The 14824-nt window shown below is 47.5% G+C and overlaps 1 protein-coding gene and 1 non-coding gene across 3 annotated transcripts; both read right to left on the bottom strand.

The window, feature by feature from the left end:
* Positions 1-298: 298 nt before the first annotated feature.
* LOC134389750 (U6 spliceosomal RNA) lies at positions 299-405 on the bottom strand. The gene has a single exon (XR_010024727.1). It is a non-coding gene; the product is annotated as a U6 spliceosomal RNA (small nuclear RNA).
* A 7505-nt stretch (positions 406-7910) lies between these two features.
* Positions 7911-13445, bottom strand: LOC134388549 (tubulin gamma-1 chain-like). 2 transcript variants are annotated; one of them, XM_063111664.1, is made up of 12 exons: positions 13397-13445; positions 13002-13114; positions 12631-12798; positions 12256-12324; positions 11090-11110; positions 10965-11044; positions 10418-10544; positions 9507-9593; positions 9236-9385; positions 8631-8783; positions 8386-8547; positions 7911-8198 (listed from the first exon to the last, which is right to left on the bottom strand). In XM_063111664.1, the coding sequence occupies exons 1-12, from the start codon at positions 13443-13445 to the stop codon at positions 8001-8003; spliced, it is 1377 nt and encodes a 458-aa protein (XP_062967734.1). In that variant the 3' UTR covers positions 7911-8000. The 2 variants fall into 2 exon arrangements, with proteins under 2 accessions (XP_062967734.1, XP_062967735.1); XM_063111665.1 differs by lacking the exon at positions 11090-11110.
* Positions 13446-14824: the final 1379 nt, after the last annotated feature.

Below are 14824 nucleotides of genomic sequence, written 5' to 3'. Positions count from 1 at the left end.
CGTGTGATGATCGAGTCAATATTATTAGCATATTCGTTATTACAAATTGTAATTATTCTTTATGCCCCTTACCTGATGCCTCCTCAACCCTCCTCTCCCTCCCCCACTCCCACCTCTAGTAACCATAGATTTGTTCTTTCCTTCTGAAAGTTCAATGTATTAGTGTGTGGTCTCCTTCCTCCCTTCCTCCCTCCTTCCCCTCATTCCTTCCTTCTTTCCTTCCTTCCTTCCTTTTACTTTTTTTCCTTTGAAAAATGTGTATTCAGCTCCTTTGCCCATTTTTTAATTGGATTGTTTGAAAAATATGGAACACTTCACGAATTTGCATGTCATCCTTGCACAGGGGCCATGCTAATCTTCTCTGTATCATTCCAATTTTAGTTCATGTGCTGCCAAACCTAGCACTAACAACTATTTTCAATGGAAATATTTGTAAAATATATTATTTATGTCTCCTTTCTTAAATGGATTATACTGAACAAAATTTAATCTTTCCTATCGACTCAAGGCATGTGCCATGAGCACCAACATTTCTATTTTGCTGCACTGCCCCAGACTCCTTTGAAGGTATGTTTGCCCCTAAGCCAAATGGCTGCTTATTGCTTTTGCTTTTCGTAATATCTCTCCTTATCAGGATGATAGCTCTGTTCCTAACTGATTTTACTTTAGAGTCCCTACTAGCCCTTCCTTTCTCCTTCAAATTTGTGTTGGTCTAGGAATTTACACACCTAAGCAGTTTAGAATTTTGTCCCAAGTAAGAGTAAGTAGACTGTGAATCAAAACTTGACAGGCTCACCTGTGAGTCATGTACATAACTGTACGTGAACTTGGCTCTCCAGAGTGCCCTTTCCTTTTCTCGGGATAAATAAATGGATCTGTCTATTGCAGGCAAGCCCTCATGCAGAACTTGCTGAGTTCAGTGGAGGGGGATTCATAGTCCTCAGAGCCACTCATCTGCCCGGGGACAGTATTGCTCATGTGGAAATTCTTTCTGCTGGGGAGCTGTAATCTGCCCCAATGTAGTTCTCTCCAGTGGTCCTTGTTCTGCTCCTAGAGTGTCACAGAATACGTCCCCCCACCTCTTGCAATTGACAGCCCATCAATATTTGGCAGTTATCGTGACTCCTCCTAAGTTTTCTCTTTCTAGGAAAGCTGAGAAACCTCCCTCGACCACTGACTCTCTGTGTGACCCTGAGTCTCACTTTCCTCTCAGTGTCAGTTTCCTCTTTGTAAAAACTGGGATATAGCAGCGCCTGTCCGTACGGTGGTTGTGGAAATTAATTGAGCTCTGCTGGTATATGCAGAGTGCTTAGAACAGTGCTTGATGTACAGGCAATGCTCAGCAATATTTTCAATATGGCTTTGTATTTTCAATATTGTTTTGTATACATATAGCACTTAAAATTGAACAACTTTGAGACATTTTATTTAATTTGAAAAACCACAAGAATAAAACATGATGACATGCAAAAATTATATACGTTCAGCAATCCCTCTCTAGGTTTTTAAGTATTTAACTATCCATCACTTTAATAGTTTTGTTAAAATTTTTCATATCCGTTTATATTGTATATTAATATAGAGATATTGTATATTAATTGTAAATATTATAAACATTATAAATACAGTCATGTGCCTCACAATGACGTTTTGGCCCACAATAGACCACATACTCAATGATAGTGCCATAGATTATCATGGAGCTGAAACATTCCTATCGCCTAGTGACATCGGAACCTTCACAGTAGTACAAAGCATTACCTTGTTCATGTTTAGGTATGTTTAGATACACAAATACTTACCATTGTGTTACAATTGCCTACAGTATTTGATACAGTAACATGCTGCATAGGTGTGTAGCCTGGGAGCAGTAGGTTATTCCACATAGCCTAGGTGTGAATTAGGCTATACCTTCTAGGTTTGTGTAAATACACTCCATGATGTCCATACAGTGACAAAATTGCCTAATGACACATCTCTCAGAATTGATCTTTCGTTAAGCAGTGCAGGGCTGTATATATATTGTATGTTAATTGTATACTAATGCAATATATTATAAAAAGTTAATTTAGGATGTTAACTTTTTTCTTGTCCATAATATGAAAAATAGTGAGCTTCTTTCCTTGCTTGCTATTCTTATGGAATTCTAAACTTGAATCAAATATATCCACTTGATTTTGAAATAAACCTAAACTCTCATGTCTCCCATAGTTTTCAGATAGAGGGTAAGAATCCGTGAGAAATAAGATGTATCCACCCCCAAGCAATTAGGTTGCTTCTTCTTCTGTTTTTTTGGTGGCTGGCTGGCACGGGGATCCGAACCCTTGATCTTGGTGGAATAACACCATAGGTTTCTTCTTCTGTTCTGTTATTGGCATCTGTTTTTCATATCTATTTTATTGGCATTATCCATGTGTGGGCTCTTTACCTCTGGTTTCTCTTCCTGTTTACACTTCTACTCATTTACGCTTAAAATTTATTTTTTCTGGTTATCAAAGTAAAATATATCCATCACAGACCATTTGGAAAATATAGAAAAACATACATATAATACCACTGGCCAAATGTAACTCCTATTAATATTTTATTATACTTGTTTTCAGTCTTCTTTCCATCTCTCTATATATCTCGATCTTTATCTCTTTCTATATAGTCGGCCCTCCATATTTGTGGGTTCCACATCTGGAGATTCAACCAACCACAGATCAAAAATATTTGAAAAAAACTTTTGTCTGTACCAAAAGTATACAGACTTTTTTCTTGTCTTTATCCCCTAATCAATACAGTATAACAACTATTTACATAGCTTTTACATTTTTTTTTTTAAGATGACCGGTAAGGGGATCTTAACCCTTGACTTGGTGTCATCAGCACCACGCTCTCCCAAGTGAGCGAACCGGCCATCCCTATATAGGGATCCGAACCCGCGGCCTTGGTGCCATCAGCACCACACTCTCCCGAGTGAGCCACAGGCTGGCCCTCCATAGCATTTACGTTGTATTAGGTATTATAAGTTATCTAAAGATGACTTAAAGTTCACAGAAGGATATGCATTGGTAATATGCAGATACTACCCCATTTTATATCAGGGGCTTGAGCATCCATGAATTTTGGTGTCTAAGGGAGATCCTAGAACCAATCTCCCACATACTGAAGGATAACTCTATATCCATACTTTTTAAACAAAAATGAAATACCACTGAATGCTTTTTCACTTCACACTAAATGGTACCAATTTACTCTTCAAGCCAGTTCCAAACTAACCATCCTAAAATACAGATTTCATCACATTCCTTCTCAGCTCAAGAATTTGCAACTGCCATTCAGGCCACAGGAAACCTCTGAGCACTTCTTAGACACTGGGTGTGGCAGAAAGAATTGATTTGGAGCCAGAGGACCTGAGGTCAAGTGTGTCTTTCACTTAACAGCTGTGTGGTCTTGGACAAGTTACTTAACCTTCCTGAGCCCATTTCCCTATGATGATAAATGACAAAAATCCTCCCTCTAAGGGCCCAGATGATTCATGCTTGAGAAAGTGCATCATGCAGGGTAAAATGCTGTACACATGGCAACAATGCTACTTCCCCTCTCCAATAAAATTGGGAGCCTCTTTAAGTTGGGTTCATTAGGAAGCTTAGTGATGGGCAACTCGGTCTCTGTTTTTAATAAAAGCTTGCTTAATTTATGAACAAATGTCTACCAGGCCTTAATTCAGCCCTAATCCCTCATACATACTGCTTCAAGATTTTCCAGTCATTCTCTGTGGTGTTCTTTAATTTGGGGTGACCAACTGTCCTAATTTTCCTATGACTGAGGGAATGTGGGCATTTCATTTTTAAAACCAAATCTGAGGGGTTTCTCAGGAGTCAAAGTTTCAGTGCTAAAACCAGAATGAGTTGGTCCCCTATTAATAACTCAGTAATGGATTTGAGGGTTGGAGGGAAGAATTGCTACCTCCAGCTTCCATGGCCAGCATCACTAAGATAATAATGCCAGTGAGATATGAGGAGGACATTTCCAACTGGGTCTCATGGGTTGTTGGACTCTAACTGCCGGGGCCTGTAGCTTTGCAAGAAACTTGATTCTACCTCTTACACTGTGGTTATTTGGCCCTGTGGAATTTAATTAAAACTTATAAATGATGAGTTGGTTAACCAGAATGTCGATTGAAAATGTTTCGTTACTTTTCTAGGGCAGCCCCTTCCCTGCTTAAGATGCCTGAGAGGGAATGGAAAGGGAGCAAGTGTTGGAGATGGGCATTGCTGGACCGTGTACTGTATGTTGGATTGTAACTGACTCTCCACTGAGTGCCCAATTCTAGGGAGATCTAGAATGTTTGCAAACTGGCAGAGACCATGGATAAGGCTTACTAGACTGACCCACCAAACACTTTGTCCAGTGTGTGTGCCCACTGTGCTTGTCACCTCTTTACCTCATCTCAATATGCTTCCCAAAGTTGCAATCCGTAAGTTTCAGATTCCTTCACACAACTCTGTTTTGGTTATGTGCTTCCTGCTACAGATTTGTCTCATGCATGTTCGAGAGTCCCTGGGGTCACATGACAATGGAGTGTTCTGGGAACATTACCTTTAAATGGCTAATTTCCTCTTATTCCTTTAGTCAAGAAGAAGTTCCTGTTCCAGGCTTGAGCATTCTGCTTTCTCTCCAACTTTTCCACAGCAACGCTTGTCTCTCAGCAGGGACAGTTATCTCTGTGGCTTGTAGTTTCTCAGACCACAGGGACTTTTCAATACCAGCACCACCTGCTGCCCTGATTCCCAGAGGCTTCCTTCCCTTTCCACCTGGCCTCCCACTGCCCTCTAGTTGACACACTTTGGGTTTTGCTGCTGGCCAAGAACAGGGAGGGGCTGCACTGGTGTGGGGTGATGGTTGATCTGGAAATAGCCTTGTGGGAGGGACCTGGTTCTGAAGTTGGCATTGAAGTGTGAATCTGTTCTTACAATGCCTGGTGCTCAGCAGTCAGAAAAAGGAGACATCTTTGCGGATCCATTTCTCCCTCCCAGGGTATTTATTCACCCCTCTGGGTTGGTGACTGTAGTACTATCTAGACATGGCTTTTACTCTGGACTACCTGGGTATTTCTTCCTGCCTGGGACTCTACATTCTGCCTAACAGAATCTTGCAAAGGAGGACCTGCTTGTGGCCTGGAAGTGGGCCAGCTGGCCATTAATATGTACCAGCCTCTCTACATTTGCCAGCTCATGACCCCCACTCATCCCTAGCTATTCCTGCACATGCCCCAAGTGAAGGAAGGTTGGTCATCAGGGGCGGGGGCAGTTAAGGGAGAGAACTGAGACCAGGTACCCAGTGGTGCAGAAGGAGAAAGTGAAGCTGAGAAGGGACCAGGTGTACACTGGTTTTTGCTGAAGTCATCTTCCTCCCTACTGAGAGAACAGGCAGCTGGTTGATACCAACCAGGCTGGCTCTCCCTGAGTCAGCCCCCTGCAGACACTGGCAACTGATAGTGACAGCCTGGCTGCTTTGACTGCAATGGTGACAGGCTTGTGGCCTCCCTGCCATCCCTCAGGCAACCCAGGGCCTGGCTTCTGACTGCCTGCCTGTGCATCAGTCCTACAAGGATCCCCTCTGTTCATAGGGGTCTGACCTGTATAGTGCTCACTCTGTTCACATGCAGAGCTTTATTAAAGATAAATGGTTCATGGGAGGAAAAGTATATCCCCAGGCCAATAGTGAGCAAGTATGCTCTAATGTAAAAAGGGGGGGGGATCTCAATTTGCCCAAAGTTCCTCAGTACTCTTCAGCCCCAGTAAGAGTGGCAGAAACTTTCTTGGGCTGGTGTTTCACCCTTGTGCTGAGCTCTGCCAGCCCCAATCCTTCTGATCCACTCAGCCTGACCCTCTGGTTTTGACCCCAGACATCCTGAGGGCAGGCAGAAGTTGCCAATTACCCTGACTTGGGTGATGGGGACACTTTGTAAGTATATGTAGGCCAGTTGAGGCAGGCAGAAGTTGCCAATTACCCTGACTTGGGTGATGGGGACACTTTGTAGGTATATTTAGGCCAGTTGAGGCTGACACCCCTTACCCCCACTCCAAGGATACAATCTACTCTCTCTACACAGGTATTCAACGTGCCACAACCTCTGACAATCATGAGCTCATCCAGGGGCTCCAAAAGTCCTCAGAAATAGGATGATTCTACACCAGCCTATAAACTATCACAAAAGGCAGGACAGTGCAATGGTTAGGAACACAGATACCAGTCAGTCAAACCAGGGTTTGAATCTAAGTCTGTTGGCCTCAGTTTCCTCATTTATAAAATGAGATTAATAATAATGTCTACCACTTCGTAAGGTTGTCATGAGGATTAAACAAAAGAATGTACTTATCACAGTGTATGCATGCATATTAGCCATCACTGTAATCCTCACCCTTAGGGTATATAAGACCCTAATGGGGCCCGGACAATCCACCACAGACTAAGAAGAAGCTGCTTTGCCCTTTCGATCCTGAAGATTTAGGCTCCTAAATCAAGTACTTCCCTACAGTCTTTGACCAGAAGTGGAAGTCGCTGTCCTTTAAATAACTGGAGACCATCTGAGAACAGAAATATGGTGCCTTAGCTGTGGAAAAACTTTTGACCCTGCTTGCAGTCCAGGTTTTCAATTTGGCCTCTTGAAGAAACAGAGCACACCCGGGACACTAGGCAGGAACAGAGGGCAGCATTCCCCGCCTGGAAGCAGGCAAGGAGCATGCCAAAAACACCACTTCCACATGGACGGCCCACCACAGCCACGGCTGCTGCAAAAGTGGCTCAACACAACAGTAGCCAGAGCCACCATGCAGGCAGCCCACCAGACACTCAACTGCAGTGACACAAGGAGAGTCACCAGCAAAGACCAGAAAAAGAGGAGGACATTTCTCTCCTCAAAGCCCACTCCAGCATAATAGAAGCAACTGCTCTACCACGCCCCTGCTTTTTTTCTTTCTTTCTATTTTTTTTTTAAGATGACCGGTAAGGGGATCTTAACCTTTGACTTGGTGTTGTCAGCACCATGCTCAGCCCGTGAGCGAACCGGCCATCCCTACATATAGGATCCGAACCCATGGCCTTGGTGTTATCAGCACCGCACTCTCCCGAGTGAGCCACGGGCCAGCCCCTTGCTTTTATTTCTGATCTTAGTAATTTCTGTCTTCTCTCTTTTTTTCTTGGTCAGTCTAGATAAAGGTTTGCAAACTTTGTTATTCTTTTCAAAGAATCATAAATAAATAAACAAACAAACAAACATACATTATATGGAAACAATAAAATAAAAGAATAAATTTGTCCTCTTGACTTGATGTTCCTAGACTCCAGCTGCCTGAAACTAGTGGATCTCCTGGACTGTCTTTCCAGCACCACCCTGTTTGCAAGAAGCTTAAAGGTAGCTGGTCTGATTCCATTGCTTGCCCAGGGCCTAGTGGTAGGGGTGGTGGCCTCAGGCCCACAGGTTTTGTAATCAACAGGACTCTCTGATGTGGGAACATGAAATGGGTGGAATATTCACCTAATATAGTGACTTGTGAGAGGCAACTGGGATCCAAAGGGGGCCAGACAGAGAACAAGGTAATATCTGTGGGCCTATTCACCCTGGAAAGGAATTTCAGGTAGGTCAAACCCCACCTGTGTTCTCCAAAATTAGGCAGAAGGAAAATCTGGGGGAGACCGTTTGCTCAGAGTTGAAGATGCTAGAAATGGGAAGGGACTCCATCAGAGTGATGGTAAAAGAACAGGCATCCCATTGCCCGGTTTCTAAAGCCTTCAAAGAGACCAGTGACTTCATTTATGTCCACTGCTTTATTAAAGATAGTCTCATAAGAGGAGAAGTAAACATGTCCCCAGGCCAACAGAGAATGTGTGTACGTGTGTGTATGAGAAAGAGATGTGTGAGGTCCCTGATCTGTGCTCTGAGGGGGTGGTCAGTCAGATGGGGCCTGGCCCAACCAATAAGGCAGATGAGGGTCCTTGTCCTGGGGGACTCACTGCTCCTGGGTGCCCCAGGAGATGTAGTCTGGCCGTGTGGCTGCATGGTACTCATCAATGAGTTGCTGCACAATCTCCCTGGACGTGTCCATCTCATTAAAGTTGTCCTTGAACATGTCCTCCTTGCGGAAGTGCTCCAGGAATGCCTCCCGCTTCCTCAGCTTGTCGTACTGACGACAGGTCCTTTCAAAGAGCTTGGGGTAAACAGAAAGCAAGGGCGACAAAGAATTTTGAGAAACAATGTGGCCCAGAGAGCCAGGAAATCAAGGCTGGGCTGTACTACAGCAAAAAAGCTGGAAGCAGGGGCAACTGGGATGGAGAGAGGTGAGTCACAATCAGGAAACCAATTAGGGGAAAAAAGGTGCAAACTATGAGACTCACCGAGGAGATGCTGGTGTGGTTGGCCATCATTAGACCGCTAACACGGTGGGCTGAGGGCAGGTAGGGAGACTTCCTGGACAGGGCCACCTGGATGCTGGCTGGGCCCCAGGGGATGAAATTGGCCAACTTCCGTTCCCGGATCCTCTGCAGGCTCTTGTGGACCTGGGGTGGGCACAGGAATGGTGATGGTAGCCTCTCCTCTAGCCCTGCAGGTTCAGGGGGTAGAATTGAGGGGCCTCACCCACCTGGGTGGGGTCCACCTCTCCCTGGATGATGTTGAGGATGGCAATGTAGCAGTGGTTGGTCTGGCGGTCCCGGCCTGCGGACACCATCACGTTCTTGGGCTGTAGCAGCCGCCTCATGACATCTAGGACCGTGGTCTTCCTTACGCTAGCCACCTGATGGGACAGTGGGTCACAGGGACCAGGCCAGCACTCAGGGCACAGTCCATTGATTCATGGACAGAGAACAGCGGTCAACACATGTTCCCGTCAGACTCGGGGTAGGAGGGTCTCTGTGGGGAATGTCTTTAGATTCAGGTCTGTACTGAGTCTCTGCCACAGGATTACGGTCTTCGCCCTCCTCCGCTCAGCAAACTCGTGCCCTTGTGCAGTAGCAAAACCCAACTCCATACAACCCAAGCCCTGCAGGAGCCAAAGGCAGAGGGAAGACAGGAAGATGGGAAGACAGAGAGCATGTCAGCAAGAAAGCTGTAGATCTGTGCCTGAGCGCAGAGCCTCTGGGAGCTGCAGAGGGCAGCTCCTGGGGTAGTGGGGGGAAGAGAGAGACTAGGTTGGGGCCTGCCAGGTCCAGGGCCAGCCTGGCCTGGGCCACTGAGGGTTGCTCTTACTGACTGGTCCGTGGTGAGGGGGGTGTAGCCGGTCATGAGGAAGTGGAGCCGGGGTGTGGGAATGAGCGAGGCAATGAGGCCGATGAGGTCGTTGTTCATGTAGCCAGGGTAGCGCAGGGTGGTCGTGCTGGCCGACATGATGGTGGACACCTGGGGGCCGGGGTGTCACTTCATAGGCTTTGGCCTGGATGAGCCTCCCTTCCCCAGATGGCCCTCCAGCAAGGAGGGTGTCCAGTCCAAAGGAGTCCAGGAGTGGATAGTGGGTGCTCACCAGCTGGTTGATCTGGGAGATTGACGGGTTCTGGATATGCAGGCAGTCTGTGGCGATCCGGTTCAGGGCTGTGTTGTCCAGCACCACCTGGGGGGACAAAAGAGGATCACAGCACATTTTGGGGGACAAAGGGGGCATAGAAATAAGATATTAGCTTAGTCCCTGCTAAATTCTAAAATCAGGGAGCAGGTTTGTTCATTTAAAATATACTGTCTTTGGGGCATCATGAGACACTTTTGGACTATGCAGGTTAGTAATCAAATATGTGAATGCCCCCTTGTGCCACACACTGTGCCGGGATCTAGAGAGACCATGGAGAGGAAACAGCCATGGTCTTTCCCCTCATCAGGCCTACAGTCTGGTGGAGAGATTGATGTTAAATATGATGTCAAAAAGTTCATGGAAAGATTTATATCAATTTTTTTTTTGGCAGCTGGCCTGTACAGTACGTTAATTTTTAATTCAATTTTTCCACGAACTACCCTCATATAAAACAACAGAAAAGTATAGTTAACAACCTGAAATATGCACAAAGGAATCTGACCTTGACTGGGCAGTCAGAGAATGTTTTCTAAGAAAGTGGTCCTTGAACTGAGAGTTCAATTGTGAGTAGGCATTAATTAGGCAAAGTGGGAGTACGTGGTAGTGGTGGGGGTATATTCACTTTGTTAGGAGTCTTGCTGCCTAAAAGGACTGTAAGCAACTTGGAGGTGCGGACCTTACTTCATAATTCGGCCCATAAGGTATGACTTCTTTTTTCCCCCGGCATTTGGCTGTACAGGGATTGAAGGGTATGACTTTGTGGTCCTCTGTTCTCTGTGTGGACAGGTGCTTGGGAAGGGCAGGGTGTATGTGACTCACTGGCTAGGGGAGGCAGACCAAAGCCCCCACCTCCTTCTTCCTTGGCTCACCACACAGTCTGCGTTCTGGGTCAGCCTCTTGAGCACGAGGAGTGAGTTGTAGGGCTGGACCACCACGTCGCTCGTGTCGTCCTGGTAGGGAAACACTGAGTACGTCTGCACCAGCTTCTTGGGGTACCTGAGGGTGAGAAAGGGGGAAAAGGGGAGGGCACACAGCGAATTGGAAGGGCCCCCATCACCGCCCATCTCTGTACATCGAGGTACATCAATGCGCATCTGCCCATTTTCTAGGGAAAACAGGGACCAATCTTTTCCAAGTGCCACCAATCTCTTATGCAAAAGTGGTGAGGACAGAACTGAGTCTTCAGAACCAAAAAAGATAAGCCTCAAGCATGAAAATCTGTAGATCCCTTCCCTTCCCTAAGTAAATCCCCTGTTCCCCAAGTTAATCTTCCAAGATGTTCCTTGGGTAGGTCTGTCCGTAAGACCCAAAAGGGGGTAGTGGCAGACTTTCCAGCTCAAGAGGAAAAAGTGACTAAAAGGAAAGACATTACCCAGGGAACCAGGGTTAATGCCATCTTCCCAAACACAGGCTTACCTGTCATTCAGTCTCTCCAGGAGGTAGGAGCCCAGGCCAGAACCTGTCCCCCCAGCAATGGAGTGACACAGCACAAAGCCCTGTGTGTATACAGGAAGAAACTAACTCAGTTTCTCTAACAGTACTCTCACAACTCGCTTCTGACACTAGATGTGTGTGGGGGGGTTTCTCCACACAACAAGCAAGCAACCAATTCTGCAACAGACACCAGCTGGATGTCCTCTGATTCAGTTCAATTCTGGCACTATCTCTAGAGTGTCCCCAACGCACGATGGTTTGACTCACAAGTTTTCAATTTCATGGTGGGTTTATTGGGACACAACCCAATGTGTTTTGACTTGGGATATTTTTAAATTATAATGGGTTTTTCCAGGATGAAACCCCATTGTAAGTCAAAAAGCATCTGTACCTGAAGATAGCGTCAGATCCCACAGGTTGAAGGCTCAGTCCCAAAAGACTGCCCTCCACTTCCGATGGCAACTGCAAGTGGCATGTGCCTCTGACAAATGGCTATAAAACAAAAAGCTATGGGGTTCTGCTCTAGAGTGGCAACAGTGTCCCAGGGTAGAGTTCCTTGTGCTGAAAAGAGATATTCTCCAGAACCAAAAAGCTATGGAGTTCCCATTACACCCTCCTAGGGTCCAATTAATTTGCTAGAATGAAGGGCCGGCCCGTGGCTCACTCAGGAGAGTGCGGTGCTGATAGCTCCAAGGCCACGTGTTCGGATCCTATATAGGGAGGGCCGGTTGGCTCACTGGCTGAGTGTGGTGCTGACAACACCAAGCCAAGGGTTAAGATCCCCTTACCGGTCATCTTTAAAAAAAAAAAAAAAAATTGCTAGAATGACTCACAGAACTCAGGAAAACACTGATGTTTATTGGTGAATTATAAAGGACATTTTAAAGCATATAAATAAACACCAGGTGAAGAAATACATACTGTGAGGTCTGTATGGGTCCCAGTGCAGGAGCTTCCATCCCCATGGAGTTGGGGTGGCCACCCTCCTGGCATGTAGATGTTCACTTTCCTGGAAGCCCCCTGAACTCAGCCCCTTTGGGGTTTTATGGAGGCTACATTACTTAGGCATGATTGATTAAGTCATTGGCCATTGGAGGTCAATTTAACCCCTCCACCTCCTCAGAGGTGGGGGTGGAGCTGTGAATTCCAACTCTTACAGCACAGGGTTGGTTTCCTTGGCAACCAGTTCCCCATCACATCACCTGTTCAGGCCACCTCCTGCTTTTTCCCCAGCACTCTTCAGTCTCCCCCACCCCTATAGGGAGAACCTCACCTCTAGACTGTCACTTCCATCTGCTTCTCGGTCTATAATGTCAAAGATGTCTTCATGGATTTTCTCACCCTGTATAGTGACATGGGAAGGGAGGGTCAGGTCAAAGGTTCTGTAGAGTGTCTCTTCTCAGCACCAAGAGCTCTACCCTGGGACATGGTTGCCACCCTGAAGCAGAGCCTCAGATGTAGCCCTCAATTCCAAAATACTACTTTGCAAATGATTTGCTCGAAACTTGCATAAACCTCTCCCTGGCTGTCCCTCTGGTCAGGGTATCTCTTTGTCTCATTTATTTTCAATCTGATCTGGTCAAATTCACAGATTGCTTGAGCCTGGGGCAGGAGTACCCAAGGGTCTCTGGAATGGTTCCCTGGACACCTGAGAGAATCCACTGGCCCAGTTGTTGCCAGCTCCTCCTCCATGCTCGGACAGGTAGATGTTCTCTGGGTTGTACAGCTTGGCATAGGGGGAGTTGAGGATGGAGTGGATCACCCGGGGCTCCAGGTCCAGCAACACCGCCCGGGGGATGTAGTGCTCATCGTCCGCCTGTCAAGGGGAGTCCGGGAAGGGGCCCAATCGGCTAGGACCTGCCCAGTCCTCAGTCCTCCCAACACTGGCTCCTGCCGGCCCTCCCTCCTCAAGCGAGCCGCCTGGCCCTTTTGCCCAGCGGATTTCCCAGTACCAGGCCGCTGCCCTTCCCTTCAGGGACCCCGGGCCACGGCCGGCCCTGGACAAGTCGCTGGGGGCACCTGGTAGAAAAAGACGTCCTTGCGGTCAGTGCCCTCGGTGGCGAATTCCTCCACGATGCCCTCGGGGCTGATACCATGTTCGGCGCACAGTTGTTTCCAGAACTCGAACCCAACTGGGAGAGAGGGGGAGACACCTGAGTCTACTTGAGTCCTAAGGCCTGAGGAGCCCAGCTGTAGGCTCAGAGGCTGTCACACTCAAGGGTGGACCCAAGACACCTGGGTCTCTGAGCCATCACAGCCCAGGGCTGAGGCACAGCTCTCGGTCTGGGTCATCATACGCAGTAGGGCAGGAGACTCATGGAAGGGAAAGAGGGACTAGTGGATGCCGAGCTCTTGGGTAGGACCGGGAAGAGGCAGACCCAGAGACCGGAGGGGCTCAGGGCTCGCTTGCTCACTCTGGTTGCCGCACTGGCCCAGCTGCAGCGTGATGATCTCCCGGGGCATTGCTCTTCAGACGTGGGCACGCCAGCCCCGGCCCTGCGGGAGTCACGACTGAGACAGAGGCCTGGCAGCCGGGCGCGCAGGACGTGGGGAGCGCGCGCTCTCTCCGTCTTTTGACGCGCGTGCTCGGTTTGCGCGTGTGCTGTGTCGGCCTCCACTAGGCCAACAGGCCAGGGAGCCCAACCTGGGAATCATTTTATCCCACAGCAGTGGCGGCTGGAATTCAGCACAGGCGCAGAATTAGGCCACGCCCCATCCTGGCCACCGCTCCGCGCCTGCGTGGTGAGACGGCGGGGGCCGCAGGGTCGCAACCTGTGGGGGCGGGGAGGGGCGGGGCTGGGGAGGGAGGGGCGGGGCTGGGGAGGGAGGGGCGGGGCTGGGGAGGGAGGGGCGGGGCTGGGGAGTGAGGGGCGGGGGCGAGGTCGATGAGCTGGACCAGGTGAACGGGGTCACCTGAGCGGCTCTGCTAGGTTGAGGGCCTGGATTTAAGCCAACTTTATTCTTTTAAATTTCTATTTTTGTTTATTGCGTTACAATATGAGTATACATAAAATTTACGGCTTTAACCATTTGTTGTAAGTATACAGTTGCATGATTTTACATGCGGTGGCATTGTTCTGTACCATCTCCACCATCCATCTCCAGAACTGTTTCACCTTTCCAAAGTGAAACTCTGTGCCCATTAAACAGTGACTTCCCATTCCCTCCTCCCCCAGCCCCTGGCAATGAGCATTCTATTTTCTGTCTCTATGAATCTGACTGCTCTAGATCCCTTACATAGGCAGCATCATCATAAAGTATTTGTCCTTTTGTGTCTGGCTTCTTTCACTTAGCATACTGTCTTCAGGATTCCTCCATTTTGTTTATCAATTCATCCCTTAATGGACACGGGTTGCTTCCACCTTCTGGCTATTGTGGATGATGCTGCTTTGAACATGGGTGTGCAATTATCTGTTTGAGTCCCTGCTTTCAATTCTTTTGGATAGATACCCAGAAGTAGTAGACATGGTAATTCTGTTTTGTTTTGGTTTGGTTTTTTTCCCTGGCAGGCTGGTGTGGGGATGCAAATCCTTAAACCCTTGAGGTTGGGATTATTAGCACCACACTCTAACCAAGTGAGCTAACTGGCCAGCCCGGGTTGTTTGGTTTTTTTTTTTTTCAGCTGACAGGTTTGGTGATCTGAACCCTTGACCTTGGTATTATCACACCATGCTCTAACCAACTGAGCTAACTGGCCAGCCCTCTAATTTTCTGAGGAATCTCCATACTGTTTAACACAGCAGCTGCACCATTTTACATTCCCACCAGCAATGGACAAGGGTTCTGTTCCATAAAATTTATAGGTTTGGACTGAGCTCCTGCACTAGGCCCAACAGACCAAA

Source organism: Cynocephalus volans, chromosome 10 (genome assembly GCF_027409185.1).
Source record: "Cynocephalus volans isolate mCynVol1 chromosome 10, mCynVol1.pri, whole genome shotgun sequence".
Lineage (NCBI taxonomy): Eukaryota > Metazoa > Chordata > Mammalia > Dermoptera > Cynocephalidae > Cynocephalus > Cynocephalus volans.
Note: the sequence above shows the minus strand (reverse complement) of the source record. Positions and strands in the feature narration are given on the sequence as shown.